Source organism: Protomyctophum bolini, assembly GCF_963924005.1.
Source record: "Protomyctophum bolini genome assembly, chromosome: 23".
Classification (NCBI taxonomy): domain Eukaryota; kingdom Metazoa; phylum Chordata; class Actinopteri; order Myctophiformes; family Myctophidae; genus Protomyctophum; species Protomyctophum bolini.
In genome coordinates this window covers 22,578,208-22,602,640 of record NC_137884.1, presented here as the reverse complement: position 1 = coordinate 22,602,640, position 24,433 = coordinate 22,578,208, and the positions used below count along the sequence as shown (strand labels likewise).

The window sequence follows — 24,433 nt, the reverse complement described above, 5'->3', positions numbered from 1 at the left end:
ACTATCCTAGAGTGTCAGAGGAAAACATTGCATGTTTGAAAGGTTATCCAAAACGGCCATTAAAACAATCAAGCTTTTAATTAATTAATTAATTAATTAATCTGTTCTTATGTGTTTGTCCACAGACAGACAGACAGCATCTCCTCCTGTGAGGACAGACGGGCTGACAATGGGCCGATTGTCTGTCTGATCTCAACACACGCCGAACACCGGGACCTGTCTGTCTGCTTGCCTTGGGACCTAGTGTCTGACTGACCTCAGAACAGCCGCAGGGACCTCAGGACAGCCCCGGAGGACCTGTCTGTCTGACCTCGGATCAGCCCTGGGATCGACCTGTCTGTCTGACTTCCGATCAGCCCTGGGATCGACCTGTCTGTCTGACCTGGGATCAGCCCTGGGACCTGTCTGTCTGTCATCATGGCCAAGAGCGCAGAGGTGAAGCTGGCGGTCTTCGGCAGAGCGGGGGTCGGCAAATCAGGTATAACCCATTCTGACCTGAGATCTGATTCTAAAAATGTCTTCTACATCCTGACAGTTTTCCATTCGGACCTGAGATCAGATTCTAAAAATGTCTTCTACATCCTGACAGTTTTCCATTCTGACCTGAGATCAGATTCTAAAAATGTCTTCTACATCCTGACAGTTTTCCATTCTGACCTGAGATCAGATTCTAAAAATGTCTTCTACATCCTGACAGTTTTCTGAAAAAGCTATGTTTCTACGTATGTCAGTCGTTCTTCGATTTAAAAAAAATAGCAGACCTACAAGCTCGTAGCGCGCTATGAGCTTGTAGGTCTGCTATTTTTCAATAGCTAAAGCATAACATAATGCTAACGGACCAAAAATAACCAGAAGAATAGTTTAACAGATAAACAAACAAAGGCCGTCAACAGTTGAATTTATGTCCTTTGTTATCCGAGTCTATTTTAAAACCAGTGGTAAGTGGCCCAACACCGTCCTAGGACAAAGTAAAAAATAAATGAATTAAATAAGTAGCACTGTGTGGAATGTCACTTTTTCTAGGTGTGCTTTGAAGAGAGAGAGATGATTTCATAGTGCGTGTGTGTGGGTGTGCGAGTGCGTGTGTGTGCGCGCGTGTTTGTGTGTCTAAGTGGCCAGCACCTCTGACTCTAGCTTTTAGAGGAAGCTTTCATGACTAAAGTCGTAAAATAGCAGCCGCTTCTCCAAACTATCACAGGCCTGGACAGCCCACAACAATAAACAACACAGCATGCAACAGGAGCATCAATCCACACCGTGGTGTGTGTGTGTGTGTGTGTGTGTTGTCGTGCATGGTGTGTGTACAGTCAGTCGCTGAGCGCATGATGAACACGCACGCACTTCAATTCCATTCCATTTTTATCCAAGTCCAGACTGTGGTAAATGGTGCATTTATATATAGCGCCTTTATCCAAGGCGCTTTACATAGATTGTGCATTACATTCACCCATTCACACACCGATTGCGGCAGAAGCCATGCATGCAAGGCACCAGCCTGCAGCACATCGGGAGCAATTTGGGGTTCAGTGTCTTGCCCAAGGACACTTGGGCAAGCCGGGATTCGAACCGCCGACCCACGGATCATTGGACGACCTGCTCTACCTCCTGAGCCACAGTCGCCCCTCATGGGGGCGCTACTGCTCCCCCTCTGCCAACCCGGGGAGAGCTCATGCTTCCTTCAATGCATGAGGAGTGAGCAGGTCAAATGTTTTTTATCACCTATATGACAAAAGGTCCTTCAAACTCCATTCTGTTCATGCTGGACAATCAAGAACTAGAAAACACAATCTAAAAAACTAAAACACACACACACACAATTTTCAAAGCGCAAAACACATGAAGTGCATCCAAACATAAATAACATGATCTCTTCTCCACTAAAACATTGTAGTCTATAGTTTTTATTTGTTGACGGAAATCAATCTTTGATTCCTTTTCTGAGCCGAGGGCCGCAGTGGAGCCAACAACTGCCCTGCTCTCAGACCGAGCCATCTGGGGCAATAAACAACTGCCCTGCTCTCAGACCGAGCCATCTGGGGCAATAAACAACTGCCCTGCTCTCAGACCGAGCCATCTGGGGCAATAAACAACTGCCCTGCTCTCACCCTGAGCCATCTGGGGCAATAAACAACTGCCCTGCTCTCAGACCGAGCCATCTGGGGCAATAAACAACTGCCCTGCTCTCAGACAGAGCCATCTGGGGCAATAAACAATTGCCCTGCTCTCAGACCGAGCCATCTAGGGCAATAAACAACTGCCCTGCTCTCACCCCGAGCCATCTGGAGCAATAAACAACTGCCCTGCTCTCAGACCGAGCCATCTGGGGCAATAAACAACTGCCCTGCTCTCAGACCGAGCCATCTGGGGCAATAAACAACTGCCCTGCTCTCAGACCGAGCCATCTGGGGCAATAAACAACTGCCCTGCTCTCAGACCGAGACATATGGGGCAATAAACAACTGCCCTGCTCTCAGACCGAGACATATGGGGCAATAAACAACTGCCCTGCTCTCAGACCGAGACATATGGGGCAATAAACAACTGCCCTGCTCTCAGACCGAGACATATGGGGCAATAAACAACTGCCCTGCTCTCAGACCGAGCCATCTGGGGCAATAAACAACTGCCCTGCTCTCACCCCGAGCCATCTGGGGCAATAAACAACTGCCCTGTTCTCAGACAGAGCCATCTGGGGCAATAAACAAGTTTTTGGGTCGACAAAATCAACACTGACGAGGAAGGAAGGAAGGAAGGACGGACGGGCGGACTGCACTCTTCAATCATTGAATATGCAGAGCCTGTCTGATATTCAATTAGATCTGTAATTACGTGGTTCACACCCTTAAAAGCACTATTCATTAAGCATGCATAATGAGCAGAGGAGATTGGACACCAGCTAATGGAATAAATCAACTTTGCGTCGGATATGGTCGTGCATATTGAAATGACTTGAGTGGTTCTCAGTCATTAAAGCAGGCGCCGTGACCATTGTTACACTGCATTTTTTAGCATTTTATTTAGTTTTGATCAGTCTATTGAATACATTCACATAAGACATGTTTAAGTGTTAGTCTAGTTTCAGCCGACTAAACATCGCAAGATTTTTGTCGACTACATCTACAGATAGATACGATTTTAGACTTTGTCGCATGCTGAAAATAGCCGATCTACAAGCTTTGCTGCAGCGTTTCGATGCAAGCAATTCATTCTACTGGATCTCTTCTCCACTATAGTCCTTCCCTGACATTTAGTTCTACTGGATCTCTTCTCCACTATAGTCTCTCCCTGACATTTAGTTCTACTGGATCTCTTCTCCACTAGTCCCTCCCTGACATTTAGTTCTACTGGATCTCTTGTCCACTAGTCCCTCCCTGACATTTAGTTCTACTGGATCTCTTCTCCACTAGTCCCTCCCTGACATTTAGTTCTACTGGATCTCTTCTCCACTAGTCCCTCCCTGACATTTAGTTCTACTGGATCTCTTCTCCACTAGTCCCTCCCTGACATTTAGTTCTACTGGATCTCTTCTCCACTAGACCCATCGTCAAAGTTGCCCACCCCTGCCTTAGAACACGGTTACATCCCTTGAAATGACATATTTTCACTGACAGGCAGAATTACTCAAGTTGGAGCTCTCTGGTGGAGCTGTTGCCCCCGCGACCCAACTACGGATAAGCGGTTAAAGATGGATGGATGGATGGATGGATGTTGCCAATTTGACCATCCATCCATCCATCTAGGGACATGACAATTACTTCCCTAAATGTGTTTGTTTTCAACATGTGATGTTTATTTATGCGCGTGGAGAGGCTACGGTGAAAATTAACGCTTAACGAAACCCACCAGGAAATTATAGTTGTCCCTCCAGACTCTGCCCCGAAGGTGATGGAGTACAGTAAGGACTGGCGGGAGATTATTATGACTGACGATGAGTCACCGCGCTGCAGCGTACAGTGTTGAACCCCCTCCAACATGCAACAGGAGAGAGAGAGAGATAGAGAGAAAGAGAGAGAGAGAGAGAGAGAGAAAGAGAGAGAGAGAGAATAAATGTATGAGTGGAGCCCGCTTGCCTCATGTGTGACATGCAGTATTTTCGGTCCATTTCGTGTCAAGGACCCTCCAAAAATCAACATTTATTAGGCCACGGACCCCCCATTTGAAAACAGACATGCCAGTGACCCCGATATGGGAGGATTTCTACGGCTCTAACAGTGTCATCCAAAGTGGTCCCCCTTCGTTTCAGTGGATGAGAAGAAACATCTTCAAATCTTCTACAAGCTCTTGTAGATCAGATATTTTCGGGGCGCAGCCCAGCACTCTTTAGCTGGTGGAGATGCAGGTGTAACGACATGGATTTATAAACTAATGTGTTCAACGCTAAAATGGTGCGTTCCAAGTTCAGGAGACATCTGGAAAAAAAGCTATATTCTCCTGAATGCTGCCTTCCTTCCGGCATGGCATGGAAAGGAGAGGAGGGACATTTGCATTTCTTCCACCATGTAGTAAACGCTGCATTAGTGGTCTGGAGCGGGCAGTTCAAGACTCTGAACCCCTAATTGCTCCTGATGTGCTCTGTTGGTGCCTTGCATGGTTTCTGCCACCATCGGTGTGTGAATGTGTCTGAATTGATGCGCAATCTATGTAAGGCGCCTTGGATAAAGACGCTATATAAATGCACCATTCACCATGTTATGTGTGCACGCCCCTGCTCTTTCCCCCGAGGGAGGGACAAACCAAACAATCATGCAGCCAAAGTGCCGTGTTGTCGGGCGGAATAGTGTTTACACTGCAACGCTAAAACAAACGATATAAATGTTAAATGATAGCCCTGTGCCAGTTGCTGACTGAAGGCGTCTCTCCCAGCCTGTGGTATTTAGAATAAATGAGGCGGAATCTTTTCACCACCAGTGCCGTCTGTCATGCTGTGATTCATGGCCTTATTTTGAATTAAATAACAGCATTATGCTTTTGCCATTGTTTGGAGCGACGACTGGAATTGTAATTGTGCATATTGTAAACAATGCAAAGCTATATACTGAGCGATGGCATACTGGCGTGAAAACAGAAATGCGTGACATTCGTGCTAACCGTTCAGCACTAAACTGTTATATCGCTTTATACCGTTTTCATTTAAAAAACAACGACAGCAGTTCTGAAGGATCTCATATCACGGCCTATAGTTCAGTTCTGAAGGATCTCATATCACGGTCTAAAGTTCAAACCAGGGCTTTGTTTTTGTGACTATAACCCATTTTTAGACCTGGGTTTTAGTCCTGATTTTTACAAATCGTCATGATTTAGAGGACATTTGTGAAATCGTTTTCTGACATGTTTCTGTCAGTGGTTCTCAAACATTTTCATCTCAAGGACCTCCAAAAATATATGTAATTGGCCGCAGACCCCCATCTGAAAATATGTTGTTCCAGGGACCCCCCCAGAAGCAAAGTGGTACTGTACTGTACTGTACTGTACTGTACTGTACTGTACTGTACTGTACTGTACTGTACTGTACTGTACTGTACTGTACTGTACTGTACTGTAGGAGGAAACCATGTGTCTCTCCTATGACACCAATAAAGACAAATTAAGTTATGTATACATAAACCGTCCAAATCAGATGTACTGACTGTATGAACATTACACTACAGCAAATTACTGTTTTAGTTTTAGTCATGGTCTCTTCTTGAACAGTTTTAATTTAGTTTTAGTCACATTTTAGTCACCTGGAATGTTTTAGTGTTTAATGTCATATTACGATTTAAGTCGACCAAATCTACAGTTGATTTAGTCGACAAAAATGTGTTATGGCGGGCCTCGAAGTCACAATGGCTGATTTTACACTTGCTGAAAATAGCCGATCTACAAGCTCACAATGCGTCGCGTGGTGAGCTTGTAGATCTGCTATTTTCAGCATGCAACCAAGTGTAAAATGACTTGTACGCTATAGTCCCTTCCTAACAATTAAGTCTGGTTTAGTATTTGTTGACGAAATTGTCAATACATTTAGTCTTAGTTTTAGTCATCATGGCTTCATTTATTTTTCGTCAGTGAAAGAAAATATCGTTTTAGTCGACGAAATCAACAATGCAAACATGTAAACATGTACAGTACGTCTCAGGTCGAGTCCTGGACATAAACAACGTGATCATCCACCTCACCGCCTGAATTACATCGTTACATCATAGAACCCTTTATCATATTAACGGTATGTAAATACATTATGTGTCACAAGGGAACAACTGGAGAGTTACTGTATATCCTTTTCAGATCGAAAATATAATTATTTTCTTCAAACTTTGACATTTAGCCTGCACTTGAACCCCATGAGCATTGATCTACAAGCTCACAACATTGAGCTAGTATAGTAGGCTATTCAAACTGGTGTCTTACTGTCTACACCTGCAATTAAAGGTAAAATCCGTTCTTGCATTGAAGAGGAGACCACAACTCCAGATTTAGCTGTATAACATAATTTTTTTTAAACTCGTCTGAAGTGAGGGGTGCTGTAATGTACTTGTGCTGTGTACTCCCACTGGCTGTGTCAAACCCAGGGGGGCAGTCAGACAGATATTTTGTGAAGCCACTAAGGAAATCGGGACTTCCTGAAAGTTCATATAATGGCCTGTTGTGGCGCTGTCATTGGGTCTCAAGTCTCATTTCTCATAATATAATTTTTTTTTTAAATTATGGTCCCATTTATTCCCAGTTCGAGTCAAAATAAAAACCAACGAAGAAGAAGGGGGGAAGTCCCGCCTCGTTGTCTGGGCCAGCCTATGGCCAGCTGGGCCAAAACGGATCCAGAAAGATGGCGACTTACAGTTCAAGGACTGACAGGCTTCATTTTACGTCCATATCAGACCCGGAGAACGCTTTGTCCATATTTTTTTACAGTCTATGGTCAAACCACAGCAGGGAACGTGGCGTTCAATTCATAAACTACACAGTGAAATATATGGTGTTAAAATTATACTTTGAGTAATAGTTATAGGACGGTCATTAAGACATGCGAATCCCTTGACTCCTTCAAAACCGCTCTCAAAGGGCTGCAATTCGAAACTGGCCCCCGTAAAATCTGGATTTTTTTTTATAATTTGGGGACCCCCCCAAAATACTTTGGCGACCCCCCCACCCACGGGTTGAGAACCCCTGGACTAAATGACTAAAACTAAAATAAAAAATGTGCTGCCAAAAAAAACAACACATGGTGACTTCAAACAGCACGAGGACGGTGAGATATCAACCCGTCCGTCCGTCCGTCCGCTAGCCGAGCAGATCATAAAGTCCAAAAGGAATGCTTCCCTTCCTTCCCATGAAGGCTCCACTGGGTCTAAATTGGATTACGCCGCGCTTAATGGCTTTTGGATTCCGGGCTGTGACTGATAACTAATCATTCTAATGTAGTGAAGTATGGACAGAGGGGGTGTGTGGCCTGTTGACAACATGAGGAAACGCACACTGTGGCAACAGTAATGAACCATTAACTATTAACAGCACACACAGTCAGCAGGCAGAGCAGATATCAGCTTCTATATAGAGAAACCTTTCAATGTGTCATTTTATCAGACCCTCCTACTGTAAATACAGTAATAAAAAACAGTGCATACCCATTGTGACGTCAAACTCTATTTTAACACATTCTGTACAAAACACGTCTGGAAACGTCATAAGGATCAGAACCGAGTGGTACCTTAGACGTCTGTGGACGTCCTAGCGACGTCCAAACGACGCGGGGCGAGATAATAATATTCAGAATTATTCCTTCTTTTTTTTTTGGCATTTCGCTTTTCGCTTGCCGTATGCTAACGCTCTGTGCAAATATTAGCTTGTCATTGACTCCCATGTTAGCGCGGCGGAAAGAATGACTCGTATCTCCTCATCCAGGGCGCTCTCCGTGGTGATGAATGGATCGATATGCTGGCGCTGCATTTCTGCTCCTCATCCGTCTCTCCCGCAAAATATGAACGCTTTTTGGAGTTTATATAAATATAGTAAGATGATCGGGGATTATGAGCTCACTTTGTCAAGTCAATTTTTTTAAGAAAGTGTTTCCGGTTCATGGCTTTCAGAGTAAAAGCGATCACTACTCTGGCGACTACTCTGGCACCCCGGAGCGTCTATTTTGATGCACTTCCTGTACTAGATGTGTTAAAGGACCACTTCACCACTTTTCAACCTATCTTCGTATAATTGCCCTGGCCCTCACTAATGGCCCTCACTAATGTTCATGATAAATTACCACAATTTTTTTCTACTCAGTCTGGAGGGCTGTGGGCGGTTAAGAAACCAGTCTGTGTCTCATAGGAGGGCTGTGGGCGGTTAAGAAACCAGTCTGTGTCTCATAGGAGGGCTGTGGGCGGTTCAGAAACCAGTCTGTGTCTCATAGGAGGGCTGTGGGCGGTTAAGAAACCAGTCTGTGTCTCATAGGAGGGCTGTGGGCGGTTCAGAAACCAGTCTGTGTCTCATAGGAGGGCTGTGGGCGGTTCAGAAACCAGTCTGTGTCTCATAGGAGGGCTGTGGGCAAAAAAGGTAATCGACGAACATTTTTCGTTTAGGTATATTTGAGGAAATCAACACTGTTTTAAGTTTGTTCTTCTTTGGCTGCCATAGAACTAGTCTAGACTCTATACTGGGTGGGCGAGCAAACGTTTGGATGGAGAGAGAGAGAGAGCGGAAGTTGCCCCAGGAGAGAGCTGGCCTTTGTGTTATTATTATTATTATAACTCCAGCAGTGGACGGAGCCTTAAATAGCCCTATATACAGTCTGTCTGTCCTCCATTGAATCAGCGTTCCAAGGTTTATTACATCGACTTCACTCATTATCGCACATCATAGTCAAAACAAATCTAATCTTCTCACTACAGAGAATCAAATTATCTTTGTCCTCAGTTATTATTGCTATGCTTTGTATCGTTATAATAATGTGTTCTCTGTGTGGCTCTCTCGGCCCCCTCCCCGTCTCTCTCTCTCTCTCTCTCTCTCTCGATGTCCCCCACTATCTCTCTCTCTCTCTCCCCCCTCTCTCTCTCCCCCCCTCCCCCCCCCCCCTCTCTCTCTCTAGCTCTGGTGGTGAGACTTCTGACGAGACGTTTCATCTGGGAGTATGACCCAACACTGGGTAAGACGTTGCTCGCCAATGGTGGGAAAAGTAGTATTTTTTATTTTTTGCACTTAAGTCAAAGTATCAATACAGATCACATGTGAACGCACACATGCGTGTTGGGCGCGGAACACGCATGTGTCAGCCCCTATAGTCCTGTCCAGGGCGAAAACAATATGGGTGTAAGCACCATTTGAGTCTCCTAATTGTGGCCAATGATGTCCACTGAGGGGTGTGGTCAAGTTCAGGTTGCCATAGTTACAGGGAGGGTATTTAACCCTGTCCCTAATGAATTGCAGGTGTTGTTGATAGGAGGCAAACTGTTCTCTGACTGTGCAGACACAGGGACTGTTGCATTCACCACGTTTTGACTGTTTGTTACTTATGTTATTTGCCTTCAAAGTATAGGATTTTGTAAGGAAAATAAATATAATTTAATATCCACTCTACGAACATTCTGGACCTCAGTGCTTTCAGCACACGTCTAAACTTCCTCATCCGTCAGCAGCAGCCAGTAGCACCTAATACAGGGATTTAGGCGCTACAATGGGCTATACGACAATTAATGTTCACACTAGATACCATGACCAACGACAACAACAAACATACAAACAACTCTACCTATTGGGAGAAATATAACAATGTGCGAACAGAACACGGCAGCAGGCCTGAACAGAACACGGCAGCAGGCCTGAACAGAACACAGCAGCAGGCCTGGTGGAGACATGACGGACACTTTAGACACCAACATACCGAAAACAACAGAAGCCTTTCCAACAAACAGCAGCCAGCAGCACATATTTACATAACCCATTCTGACCTGAGATCAGTTTTCTGAAAAAGCTATGTCAGTCGTTTTTCAAAAATAGCAGACCTACAAGCTCGTAGCACGCCACTCGGTGGCGTGCTATGAGCTTGTAGATCTGCTATTTTTCAAAAGCTAAAGCATAATGCAATGCTAACACCAAAAGGGGTTCCCGCCTAAAATGGGATAACGAGGTGTTACCGCTCTACAAAGAGCCAGAGGGCACTAATTACATTTTTGGATCTAAATCGAGTTATAACTATAGGGCTATAAGAAATAATGAACGCCTTGTGGTGTGTCTGCTTTATCTTGTGACGAACGAAGCTTCTGAGTTTAATTTTGTTTTGTTTTAGAGGGAAAAAAAGCAACTACTAAACCTAACTTTAAAAAAAGAAATCACACCCGTATGAAGTGAGTGGTGCAACTCCGTGTGGGGGTTTCCGGGGGGGGATTAATTGTCAATGGGACACTATGACATAAAATTCTCCATTTATTGTCAATGGGACACTATGATGTAAAGTTCTCCATTCATTGTCAATGAGACACTATGATGTAAAGTTCTCCATTCATTGTCAATGGGACACTATGATGTAAAGTTCTCCATTCATTGTCAATGGGACACTATGATCTTCCTCTCATATAATTATTTATTTAAATGACTACTGCTCAGCTCATGCTACTGTTAATACTGTACTACTGTAAATAATGTATCCTCCTTACTGACATGTTTGCACCATTGGTGAGATGCGAAAATAGTTTTTGCTGTGCTGTACTTGTACTGTACATTGACAATAAATTGAATCTCATCTCATCTCATGATGTAAAGTTCTCCATTCATTGTCAATGGGACACTATGACGTAAAATTCTCCATACATTGTCAATGAGACATAAAGTTATCCATACATTGTCAATGAGACAAAGTTATCCATATTGTCAATGAGACATAAAGTTATCCATTCATTGTCAATGGGAATTTCATGTTTGTGTAGGACAACGTTGTTGAACAACATACACTAAAAGCTGGATATAGAAAATACAAATATATATATATAAATATATATATATATAAATATATAACGCATGTTTGTGCACTGTTGCAGAATCGACGTATCGCCATCAAGCGAACATCGACGACGAGATTGTCAGCATGGAGATACTGGACACGGCGGGCCAGGTGAGGCACGGCGGCTTTAACACATTCTGACCCGAGATCAGATTCTACAAATGTCTGTTTGAAAATGACAGTTTTCTGAAAAAGCTATGTTTCTAATGTCAGTCGTTCTTCGATTTTTCAAAAATAGCAGACCTACAAGCTCGTAGCGCGACACTCGGTATATTCTTTCAACGCGAACGTTTTTAACTCAAATCTTTTATTCTGATCAGGTAATCAGGTGGAATGAGAGAGTCATCCCTCTAGACTAGCGGATCAGGTAGAATGAGAGTCATCCCTCTAGACTAGCGGATCAGGTAGAATGAGAGAGTCATCCCTCTAGACTAGCGGAGGTGTAATCAGGTGGAATGAGAGAGTCATCCCTCTAGACTAGCGGAGGTGTGATCAGGTGGAATGAGAGAGTCATCCCTCTAGACTAGCGGAGGTGTGATCAGGTGGAATGAGAGAGTCATCCCTCTAGACTAGCGGAGGTGTGATCAGGTGGAATGAGAGAGTCATCCCTCTAGACTAGTGGAGGTGTAATCAGGTGGAATGAGAGAGTCATCCCTCTAGACTAGCGGAGGTGTAATCAGGTGGAATGAGAGAGTCATCCCTCTCTCATTAACATAGTCTTCTACTTTTAGAGCTCATGAATCTCGTGAATAGATATTGTTGTATCCCCCACTGAGCCACAACGAGATTTGATTAAAATCCATAATATCCATTTTTTTCAACTTTCTTTTTCACTCACACACGTACGTACTCCTGATTCTGCTCAAAATGAGACCGAGTGGCGCGCTACGAGCTTGTAGGTCTGCTATTTTTGAAATATCGAAGAACGACTGACATAGAAACAATAGCTTTTTTCAGAAAACTGTCAGGATGTAGAAGACATTTTTTGAATCTGATCTCAGGTCAGAATGGGTTAAGAGACAGAGCATTACTGCTAATGTTGATTTGTGGAGAGAGTGGCGTCTTATACGCCATAATTCATAAATGGCAGGTTCAGAAGCCGGTCAGGTACACTGATAAGTAACTATGTGTTAACGTCGAGGAATGCGGACCTTTTGATTCATTTATATTCCTTTATTTCCTTCCTCTGCCAATAAGCATGAGCTCAGCCTCGCTTCCACTCAGCTTCTTTTTTTTTTTATAATTAAAAGTTCCGACACACGAGCTGTGCTTAACCCATTCTGACCGGGAACCCATTTTGGTGTCGGCATCACGTTATGCTTTAGCTATTGAAAAATAGCAGATCTACAAGCTCATAGCGCGCCACCGAGTGGCGCGCTACGAGCTTGTAGGTCTGCTATTTTTGAAAAATCGAAGAGCGACTGACATTTTTAGAATCTGATCTCAGGTCAAAATGGGTTAATCAGACCAGTGTGTGTCCAGTGGAAACCTCCTATGAATCTGATCTCAGGTCAGAATGGGTTAAGCCTCGTTACGTCCAGTCTGGCGGTTCCGAACGTGATCGCATTATAGAAGCAGCTGGTGAACCCGTAGGACGATTCTGCCTAAAAAACATGACTTCCGAATCTTAAACCCATTTAGACCATTCTACAAATTCCTTCTAAATCCAGACAGTTTTCTGGAGAAAAAAAAACCCATGTTTCTGTCAGTCGTTTTCATGTCAAGGACCTCCAGAAATATATGTAATTGGCCGCCGAATCCCATCTGAAAATATGTTGTTCCTGAATTTATAGCAAATCAAAATTATTAATTGTCAGTGGAAAAATTGGAGAAAAAAAGGAATGGTGATGGCATTCTCTAATAAAGTTATTTGGTCAACTTATAATTAGCCTACAGTAAAACTAAAAGTATTTTAGCAACATAGGCTTAGTGTCACTTTTAGTAGCAAATTCTGATTTTAACTCGTGCAGTCTTTGAACACACCATTGGACTTTAGGCCTATACCTAGAGGCTACTTAAACTATTTAGCTTTAGTCCTGTCTTAGCCAAACACAAATGAACACTGGCATGAAATAAACTAAAACATAATTGCCCAGACTCTTCTTCAACAAAGATGGAGAAAGCAAACATTCTTTGTTCTGTACTTATATATACACAACTGTATGGTACAGAACACTGAAGTCCTTCAACCAGAACCCAAGCCTAACCCAAACCTTATGGTACAAAACACTGGAGTCCTTCAACCAGAACCCTAACCTATAGGCTATAAACCTTATGGTACAGAACACTGAAGTCCTTCAACCAGAACCCAGGCCTAACCCAAACCTTATGGTACAAAACACTGGAGTCCTTCAACCAGAACCCTAACCTATAGGCTATAAACCTTATGGTACAGAACACTGAAGTCCTTCAACCAGAACCCTAACCTATAAACCTTATGGTACAAAACACTGAAGTCCTTCAACCAGAACCCAGGCCTAACCCAAACCTTATGGTACAGAACACTGGAGTCCTTCAACCAGAACCCTAACCCAAACCAAACCTCCCCGGGGGGGTCAGCAGAACTTCCAGACCCACTGGAACGCGCCCAGGAGGGCGGCCCGGTTCCGGCGAGCCGCCCCGCGTTCCAAAACGGTCGAGAAATGACAGAGTTACCGTGGGGGTCCCCAGGGGGTCCCTGTACTGTACTGTACTGTACTGTACTGTACTGTACTGTACTGTACTGTACTGTACTGTACTGATACACCTGAAATCATCATATATACAGTGAATATGTAAGTGTGTGTTAGGCTGCACAACATTGACACCTGGTGGTGAAAACCAACCAAATGCTATTTCCGCGCTCGGACACAGCCAGGCAGCCGTTTAATATTTATCTTTAGCTCTGTAGCTTCCGCTTTAAAACACACATACGTACGTGCACACACACACATGCACACGTGTTGATGCGTGTGCTGTGACCTCTGACCTGTAGGAGGAGCCCCAGCAGAGGGAGGGTCACATGCGTTGGGGCGACGGCTTCGTCATGGTCTATGACATCACGGACCGCGGGAGCTTCGAGGAGCTGGCGCCACTCAAGAGTCTTCTGGAGGAGGTGAGGAAAACAGCCTGGATTTAGTCGACTAAAACAAAGACTGAAGACTAAAACTAAGACTAAAACTAAACGTCCCCCTATGGGTGAAGACTGAAGACTAAAACTGAGACTAAAACTAAACGTCCCCCCCTATAGGTGAAGACTGAAGACAAAAACTAAGACTAAAACTAAACGTCCCCCCTAGGTGAAGACTGAAGACTAAAACTGAGACTAAAACTAAACGTCCCCCCCTATAGGTGAAGACTGAAGACAAAAACTAAGACTAAAACTAAACGTCCCCCCTAGGTGAAGACTGAAGACTAAAACTGAGACTAAAACTAAACGTCCCCCCCTATAGGTGAAGACTGAAGACTAAAACTAAGACTAAAACGAATCCCTCCCCCTATAGGTGAAGAAGCCCAAGCACGTCCCGCTGGTCCTGGTGGGCAACAAGGCGGACCTGGAGCACGCCCGCCAGGTGGGCGTGGAGGAGGGCGAGCGCCTGGCGGCCGAGATGGCGTGTGCGTTCTACGAGTGTTCGGCGTGCGCGGACGAGGGCGGGGCCGTGGCCGAGGCATTCCACGAGCTGTGCCGCGAGGTGAGCCAATCACAGAGCCACACACATCCGTTCCCACGGCTGAGGCGAGCCAATCAGAGACCAGTGTTGTTTTTTGGCGGCACATTTTAGTTTTAGTCGTAGAGTCTCTGGAACTAAGTTTTCTCTTAGTTTCAGCCACATTTTATAGTCACCTGGAATGATTTAGTGTTTAGTCTAGTTTTAGTCGACTAAATGTCATAAGATTTTAGTTGACTAAATCTACAGTTGATTTAGTTGACAAAAAATATTAAATACTAATATATTAATATTTTGGCGGGCCTTGATGCTGTACTAATGACTGGTTGTGAGCTTGCAGATCGGCTATTTTCAGCATGCAACCAAGTGTAAAATGACTTATACTGGATCTCTTGTCCACTAGTCCCTTCCTAACATTTTAGTCTAGTTTTTATTTGTTGACAAAATTGACGGTATATTTAGTCATAGTTTTAGTCATCATGGCTTAGTTTTAATGTAGTTTTTATGTAGTTTTCAGTGAAAAAAGGTAGTCGAACATTTTTTGTCCGTTTTAGTCGACGAAAACAAAACTGTACTATAATAGATTCAGCCCGCGTCCATCTTGCCAGCAAGGTGCTACCTAGGTGCAACTTCCCATAGAGAGCCTATTCATCCAAACATAAAAGTCCTATTTAATTGTATTAAACAACGTCAAAATCACCAACATTGCAGCTGTACGGAAAGCTTGAATTATCCTCTTTCTATCCTCAAAATCCACCGTAGACATGTTATGAACTACTTTCCGTCAAGAAATTCCTTGCAGGTGATTTTTTCCCCCCAAGTGTCAGAGTTTGGAAGCGCTCGTTATCAGTAAATCAACCTCCTGCTGCCTCCTGCATTATGTGCAAATTCAAAACAGGTGGTACACATGGGCTGTTGAGTGATAGTCAACGAGCGCTTCCAAACTCTAGCACTTAGGAAAAAATATATATCATGCACAGAATGTCTTGACAGTGGATTTTTATGAAACAAAACACTTTACAGATTACAGAAGAGGATAAGCCAAGCTTTTCGAACAGCTGCAATGTTGGTTGAGTTTGACGTTGTTTAATACAATTAGACAGGACTGTGTCAAGGACCCCCAAATTGAGACTAATTATCCCACGGACCCCCATTTGAAAAGATATACCAGGCACCCCAAAAAGAGAAGGTTTTTTATTCTTAAAAATAAACGTTTTTACGTCGTACGTCGTACATTATTTTTTTCACTCTCACATCATGTCACGCCCACCCCGTTTTCCCCTTTATGGTGATGATTTCCTGTTCCTTGGTTATATAGAAGTGTATATTTGTACGTCTCTAAATGTTATGATGAATTGAACAAGGTGGAACCTCTTGTAAACAAGTCTAGTGCTTTATGCTGTCGTCCACTCACAAACTGTTAATAAATACTTCAATCAATCAGTCAAAACAATTGCTAGTAGATCGGCTATTTTTATCAGAAAGTATTCGTTGTTCCCGGGACCCCTCTCAGAAGTAAAGATTTGAGTTAAAAACGTTCGCTCTGAAAGATTATATTATATTCAAAGATTTGTGCCACATTTTCAAGATTTTTCAAAAATAGCAGATCTACAAGAGTGAGATGAGCTATGAGCTATGAGCTTGTAGATCTGCTATTTTTCAATAGCTGAAGTATAACATAATGCTTAAAATAAAAAAGGGGCATTTTAAAGAGTTTTAAGCGATTGAAGAGTCTAGATATTATCGTGACGATATCGTGAAAATCATTATTTTTGGTCTCGATACTAACCTTCACGTCCGTCCGTCCTAATGTCCGTCCGTCTGTCCGTCCAGGTGAGACGACGGAAGGCCGTCCAGGGAAAGACCCGCCGCCGCAGCTCCACCACGCACGTCAAGCAGGCCATCAACAAGATGCTGACCAAGATCAGCAGCTAGGGGGCGTCGGGGAGCAACACATCCACGCCGGCGGCATCTTTGGAGCAACAGAAGAAGGAGAAGAACAAAGCTAGAGAATCAGTGGTTTTCAACCAGTGGTCCGGGGACCACCAGTGGTCTTCGAGGGGGTTCCAGGTGGTCCGGGGACCACCGGGGGTTCCAGGTGGTCCGGGGACCACCAGTGGTCCTCGAGTGGGTTCCAGGTGGTCCGGGGACCACCAGTGGTCTTCGAGGGGGTTCCAGGTGGTCCGGGGACCACCAGTGGTCTTCGAGGGGGTTCCAGGTGGTCCCCACATGCACCCTAAATGATGGAGAGTTATTGGTAACCAAGTGGATCTTTAACTCTTGAGAGTGTAAAATGAATCATTGTACACTCTCAAGAGTTACATTGTTGTTAAAAGGGATCTCTCCTAATGGTACCAACATCAATACAACCTGTTATCTCTCCTAATGGTACCAACATCAATACAACCCGTTATCTCTCCTACTACCAACATCAATACAACCTGTTATCTCTCCTAATGGTACCAACATCAATACAACCTGTTATCTCTCCTAATGGTACCAACATCAATACAACCTGTTATCTCTCCTAATGGTACCAACATCAATACAGCATGGCATTGTGGACAAAATCATAGCAAACGACAATATTTCGTTTTTGGTCTCAAATGGTGGTTCCGTGGTTCAAAAGACCAAAAAAAAAACAATGGGCCTCGATATGAAAAAGGTTGCTATAGATAATATAAATGTTTTAAATGTTTTTTGTTTGTTTTTCTTACGTCAAAATAAACCCCAAAAAAAAGCAGTGTCAAATAACACGATGCATGCACCAACGCAACGCACGCAAACCTTCACGTACGGCTGACGGCAGACACATGAGTCTAGTTCAGTGGTTCCCAAAGCAGGGGTCCTTGAGAGAGTTCTAGGGGGTCCCCAGGGGTCCTTGAGAGAGTTCTAGGGGGTCCCCAGCTACATTATAATTAGGAATCAAATGGACCCTTATGGGTCTGTACAAATAGGACCAGATTTTCTCTGAGTCAAATTAACTTGATTTTTACAATATACAAAATTATACATTGGGGGTCCCAGAGATAGAAATGCCATTAAATGGGGGACTGTAGCCTAATTCAGGTCAAACTGGGGGGGGCCCTTGAAATGAAAATGTTTCAGAATCACTGCTAGAGCCGTGAAAGCCTTCTCTTTATGGGGGGTCCTTGGCATATATTTTCCAATGGGGGTCCGCGGGGCTAATGAGTGTCAATTTGGGGGTCCTCGACATGAAAAAGTTTGGGAACCAGTGTTATTTGTTTTTCTCCACCGCATGTAAGATTCGTTCGTCAGGGAATGCTTGAATACGCTTCGGGGCCTGCTGTGTACTTTTCTTTCCTTCTCAGAGCCACCGCGAGGGTCGAGAATTGATTTGTCGTTGAGGCATGAACATGAGAGTCAGTCAGCCGTCCATTGTATGTGTTCTCATGACCTCCAGGACACTCAATGTCGTCCAAATGACTGATTTAGTTACGATACACTCAGAGTTATGGGAGTGCTTGAAGTTAAACCGTTTGAGATTCAGAACCACTGCACACGAAATGGGCTTTAAATATATCCGTCTTACCGAGGCTGCCTATAGATTGTTTTATTACCTTTGGAGCATAAAATATGCCAAAGTATTTGCCCCTTTAGTCCATGAAAATAGTTCCATGGGTTGTTGTTATTGTCGAAGAGAAAAGATGTGCGACCATCGCGACCCAGGAACAACAACAGTCAGTCTGGGCTGCTGTATTCCAGTCAAAACCACCGGTCAACTTGCATTGAACTCATTTTCCCAGAAGCCCTTGCAGCCCATTTTCGTCGACTAAATCAACTGCAGATTTAGTCAAACTAAAATCGTATGATATTTAGTCGACTAAAACTAGACTAACACTAAAACATTCCAGGTGACTAAAAATTAATGAAGTGACTAAAACTATTCCAGGTGACTAAAACTTTCATTCCAGTTTCATTCCAAAGACTATGACTAAACTAAAAATAGAAATTTGCTGCCAAAAACAACGCCGGTGCATACAGTACATCGTAGAGTGGAGCCGAAATATGACGAGGATTATGAATCAACATGATACAGTTTCACCGTTTTATGTCACGGTTATGTTTTGCCATCCGTCATCCACACGTTATCATTACACATTCCAGACGTGTTCTTTTACTGTCGTTAACATACCTTTATCAATACTGTAAACTATATATACAGATGAAATGTTGCCTTGTGCTGTACCACCGCTGTGTTCAAGGAGTGTACAGAGAGGACTGTAGCCGTTTAAAATGAGAGCATTTCTCTCTCTGTTTAAAATGAGAGCATTTCTCTCTCCGTTTAAAATGAGAGCATTTCTCTCTCCGTTTAAAATGAGAGCATTTCTCTCTCCGTTTAAAATGAGAGCATTTCTCTCTCCGTTTAAAATGAGAGCATTTCTCTCTCCGTTTAAAATGAGAGCATTTCTCTCTCCGTTTAAAATGAGAGCATTTCTCTCTCCGTTTTAAAATGAGAGCATTTCTCTCTCCGTTTTAAAATGAGAGCATTTCTCTCTCCGTTTAAAATGAGAGCATTTCTCTCTCCGTTTAAAATGAGAGCATTTCTCTCTCCGTTTAAAATGAGAGCATTTCTCTCTCCGTTTAAAATGAGAGCATTTCTCTCTCTGTTTAAAATGAGATTATGTCATTGTGTAACCCAGTGGTTTCCGGGGACCCCCAGGGGTACTTGAGGGAGTTCCAGGGGGGACCCAGCTAAATGATAATTTGGAACCAAATGGACCCGTTACCAAATGTACCCTAACGGGTCCATTTGGTTCCATTTGTACACTCTGAGTTAAATTAGCATTGATTTTACAATATAAATTGGGGGTCCCAGAGATAGAAATTATATTAAATAGGGGTCCGTAGACTAATGCATGTCAAACTGGGCGTCCTTGAAATTAAACGGGTTGAGAATCACTGCTAGAGCCGTACAAATCTTCTCTTATGGGGGGTCCCTGGCATGTCTTTTCAAATGAGGTGTCCGCGGGGCTAATTAGTGTCAATTTGGGGGTCCTTGACATGACAAAGTTTGGGAACCAGTGGTGTAACGTACCTGATCTGACTCTGTTTAAAATGAGATTATTTCTATTGTTCTGATCCGACTCTGTTTACAATGATCTGACACTCTGTAATTGTGGCTATAGTGAAAGAAAGAAAGAAATCTGTACACTTGTAATTAAAGACATAAAATATATCATACTATCCAATGATTTTTGTGTTTTGTGTTTGTTTTTGAGTAAAATGTAATCGACATGTCCAGATTCAACAATGTGTCACATCATGCTATAATATAAGTCATTAAGTAAATGCTGGTTTCTTCTCTCCATTCCTTGCTATAACTCTTTGCTGTATTTAATTTCTTACTTGTCCTTTCTATCTATGCTGTTCAACAAAAAATAATAATAAAAACTTGATCACAAAAAATATATATTAATATAATAAATTGCATTTTCATAATGAATTACATTTTATAGTGCTTTTCCAAGTGCTCAAAGCGCTTTACAACACTATGCTTTACACTACGTGCCTACTCAAAGCGCTTTACAATGGTTCATTCATACATTGGAAGGTGAAACTTTACAATGTTTCATTCATTCATACATTGGGAGGTGAAGGTTCATTCATTCATACATTGAGAGGTGAAGGTTCATTCATTCATACATTGAGAGGTGAAGGTTCATTCATTCATACATTGTGAGGTGAAGCGGGGAACAGTCGACTCCAGCGTCCTCACTTCCCACACTCACAAATAATAAATAATAATAATAAATTGCATTTTTATAGCTTTTCCAAGTGCTCAAAGTGCTTTACAACGGTTCATTCATTCATACATTGGGAGGTGAAGCGGTGAACAGTCGACGCCAGCGTCCTCACTTCCCACATTCACACACCGACAGTGGCGAGCTCACACCGACCGACTCATTGGAGGCGATGTAGGGTTCAGTGTCTTGCCCAAGGACACTTGGACATGTGGACAGGAGGAGGAGCCGGGATTCGAACCGGCGACCCAGGGATCATTGGACGACCTGCTCTACCTCCTGAGACACAGCCGCCCTAAAAAGAGAGGCAGTCACCGCCGTACTACTGTGCAAACATGTGGGCTTAAAACGTCATAGCGGTTACAGTTTAAATACAAGTAAAGTACCAAGTACTGAATAGCAGTGCAGAAAAAACACCAATACATACATTAAGCTGTAGAGCAGGACTACTCTACTTCAGATGGCTCAGAGGACACTCGGAAAAAAATTAAGTCCATTAAGGGCCGCAAGATAGAAATGTCAGTATGTTTTTTGAAAAGTTCAGTACAACAGTTCAGTACAACAGTACAACAGTTCAGTACAACAGTATCAGACTGTGGTTGTACCGGTCAGTACAACAGTATCAGACTGTGGTTGTACAGGTCAGTACAACAGTATCAGACTGTGGTTGTACCGGTCAGTACAACAGTATCAGACTGTGGTTGTACCGGTCAGTACAACAGTATCAGACTGTGGTTGTACCGGTCAGTACAACAGTATCAGACTGTGGTTGTGCCGGTCAGTACAACAGTATCAGACTGTGGTTGTACCGGTCAGTACAACAGTATCAGACTGTGGTTGTACCGGTCAGTACAACAGTATCAGACTGTGGTTGTACCGGTCAGTACAACAGTATCAGACTGTGGTTGTACCGGTCAGTACAACAGTATCAGACTGTGGTTGTACCGGTCAGTACAACAGTATCAGACTGTGGTTGTGCCGGTCAGTACAACAGTATCAGACTGTGGTTGTACCGGTCAGTACAACAGTATCAGACTGTGGTTGTACTGGTCAGCTCCCAGGTTTTAATTTGTGTCTCTATGTGCAGGGCGTACGTTTCCCACCACTGCTGAAAGGCAGACATTCCCCTCCATCTCGCTTGCGTCTACCATTTATGCCAGACAGTTCTGCACATGTTCAAATGGTATGACCATATTAGGCTTACTTTCTGTTTTCGTTTTATTTCCAACCGAGGTATCCTGAGGCGTGTAACTGTATACTGCAGCTCTGAGGGAGAATAGTAATGAATGTATTATTTTTACCCCGGTCGGTTTGGTTTGGGCGTGTGTACAGTAGCACACAGAGGAGGCCTCCGGGGCCATCTGGGCAGAGAATTACAGACAGTACTACGGGAGGAAATATAATGTCCCCAGAAATAACTCTTGAGAAAAGAACCACAGCAGCTCAGCTCTGCTCTGCTTTGGTCCCTGACCACTATACGTCTCAACAGGAGTCCGACTGGACGTCAATAAAATGAAAATAGCACCGTGTTTGATTTATAACTGACTGACTGACTCTCAACACACATACTGCTTGACTGATGTCTTCAGTACAGGAAGGAACACCCTTTTGGTGTTTTAAGCGTCATGTAATACTTTAGCTATTGAAAAATAGCTGTTGAAAAATAGCAGATCTACAAGCTCATAGCGCGGCACCGATGTGCCGAGCTTGTAGACCTGCGATCTGCGACAGAAAATAGCAGATCTTACAAAGCTCAATCTTGAGAATGGGGCGCAAATCTTTAAATATAATGCTTTCACAGCACACGTGTTCAACTCATATCTTTGCTCAAACAACACATTTTTCAGATGGGGGTCGGCGGCCAAATGCATATATCTTTTGCAGTCCTTGACATGACATAGTTTGAAAACCACTGATATAGAAACATGAGGGTTTAAAAATAATTTAAAAAAACTGTCGTGATTTAGAAGACATTAGAATGTGGTCCTCAGGTGTATTGAGGATTCTAGGATAATAATGAACTGTTATTATTATTATTATTGCCTCCACACATACCGTACAAATATCTCTCTGGTGGAGTCTGGGACGTTCAGAGAGTGTTAGAGAGGCAGGGGCTGAAATCCCACACTTTTGGACAAAAATAGCTGATCTACAAGCTCATCTATTTTCGGGGCGCAACCCAGCACTCTTCAGCTAGTGGAGATGCAGGTGCGTATCGACATTGGATTTCGAAACAAAAATGTTCAGCGCAAAATGCTGCGTTAAAGTTCAGGAGACTGAACGCTGCCTTCCTTCCGGCATGGCATGGAAAGGAGAGGAGGGGCATGTTTTGCATTTCTTTAACCATCAGTAAACGCTGCATTCGTGGGTCTGGAAAGGGCAGTTTTTCAGACGAGTGAAAGGCCAGGGGCTGAAGCCCCCTTTCATGTCTATGTGTGCACGTCCATGATGGTGACAACAAGTCGCAGTAAATCCCACTGGTGTTTTATTTTTCAGTGGTTCTCAAACTCAAACGCCTGATGTATTTGGCTGCCGACTTCCATCGTGTTTTTTTTATCTTGGCCAAACTTGCTCCGGGGCGTTCTCTCTCTCCCTCCTGGCCTGGTTGCCTGGCAGCCGGCCCAGGCCAGGTGGGCACTTTATATTAATGTTCTCACTAGCTAGCGGCGAAGAGAAGACCCCCTGCTGCTGTCCTCACCCTCACCCCAGCTCTGCTCTCCCAAGAGAGACCATGGCACAGGCAGACAGACAGGCAGAGAGACAGGCAGAGAGACAGGCAGATAGACAGGCAGAGAGACAGGCAGAGAGACAGGCAGAGAGACAGGCAGATGGACAGGCAGAGAGACAGGCAGATGGACAGGCAGAGAGACAGGCAGATGGACAGGCAGAGAGACAGGCAGAGAGACAGGCAGCACAATATTGTACTCTCTGGCAGGGAACTCACTGCCTCGTGATCTTTATGCATGTTGGCACGGAGCGCACAGTGCACATGGGCGAGCGTGTAAACACAGGTTTTCACTCACGACGTGCATCACACACACACACACACACACACACACACACACACACACACACCTCCAAACTAGCTGACACTGTCTGCGGCTACAGTCCCTATACCCATGAACTGTCCATCTATCAAACACACATCTGCACTGTTTTTAATCGTGCCCTACAGCACCGTGCGTGTGTCTGGTGATGTTCAGTACATCGGTCATCTCTTTCTCTCTGGTGACGCGGCAGTGATATAGACTCAGAGATATTAAGGGTAATATCTCGCCTAGCAGCACAAGCTAGGGCTGCCATACATCCTGCTCAGGTGTTCATCCTTCCATGAGGATCACGCAGTCGTTTCGGTGCTCTGCCAAAAATAAGCTGCATTACAGCATGCAGCTCTTATGCACACCAGTGTTGTTTTTGGCAACATTTAGTTTAGTCACCTGGCATGTTTTAGTGTTAGTCTAGTTTTAGCCGACTAAATGTCATAAGGTTTTAGACTAAAATGTATTTTGGCGGGCCTTGATGTCGTCGTAATGACTGATTTTACACTTGCTGAAATAGCCGATGTGTGCTTGTAGATCGGCTATTTTCAGCATTCAAACCAAGTGTAAAATGACTTATACTGGATCTCTTGTCCCTTCCTAACATTTTAGTCTAGTTTTTATTTGTTGACGAAATTGTCAGCATATTTGGTCTTAGTTTTAGTCATCATAGCTAGTAGTTAATTCGTTTTCGTCAGTGAAAAAGGGTAGTCGACGAACATTTTTTTTGTTCATTTTAGTGACTCTTGTGTTTTTGCTACAAGAGAGACTTTAAGTCAGGTTTAAGTCTTTAAGCACTTTGATGTTGTATGTTCAAAGACACAGTAGTTGTGGCTCCAGGTGACACATTTTGGACGTAGTAATGTTCAGAAACTACAGTTGCACACATGTGGATGTTCCGACTAAAAGCCCTAAAAAACAAAGCCCACTCATTCTTGTCAAGACTTGCATCATAGCGATCATCATCTGTCTGTCCATTCACCGCCTTGCTCTGTGAAGCATCGCAGTTGCCATGGT

At 43.6% G+C, this 24,433-nt stretch overlaps 1 protein-coding gene across 4 annotated transcripts; it reads left to right on the top strand.

The window, feature by feature from the left end:
- Nucleotides 1-326: 326 nt before the first annotated feature.
- Nucleotides 327-17,061, top strand: rerg (RAS-like, estrogen-regulated, growth inhibitor). Of its 4 annotated transcripts, none has more exons than XR_013963604.1 (7): nt 327-478; nt 9,059-9,115; nt 11,004-11,077; nt 13,941-14,060; nt 14,449-14,637; nt 16,447-16,751; nt 16,832-17,061. XR_013963604.1 is itself a non-coding variant. In XM_080757894.1 (6 exons), exons 1-6 carry the CDS (start codon nt 418-420, stop codon nt 16,546-16,548), a joined length of 603 nt encoding a protein of 200 aa, XP_080614020.1. In that variant the 5' UTR covers nt 327-417; the 3' UTR covers nt 16,549-17,061. The 4 variants fall into 4 exon arrangements, 1 of the variants encoding a protein (XP_080614020.1); XR_013963605.1 differs by lacking the exon at nt 16,832-17,061 and adding an exon at nt 16,792-16,818 and having other exon boundaries at nt 16,447-16,683; XR_013963606.1 differs by lacking the exon at nt 16,832-17,061 and adding an exon at nt 16,752-16,814 and having other exon boundaries at nt 16,447-16,683.
- The last annotated feature ends 7,372 nt before the right edge of the window (nt 17,062-24,433 follow it).

Bases quoted from the DNA above. Each gene is read 5' to 3' on its own strand.
- rerg (XM_080757894.1), top strand. From the start codon at position 418: ATGGCCAAGAGCGCAGAGGTGAAGCTGGCGGTCTTCGGCAGAGCGGGG. The intron at 14,061-14,448 runs GTGAGGAAAACA...CTCCCCCTATAG, and splicing joins TCAAGAGTCTTCTGGAGGAG to GTGAAGAAGCCCAAGCACGT. The intron at 14,638-16,446 runs GTGAGCCAATCA...CTGTCCGTCCAG, and splicing joins TCCACGAGCTGTGCCGCGAG to GTGAGACGACGGAAGGCCGT.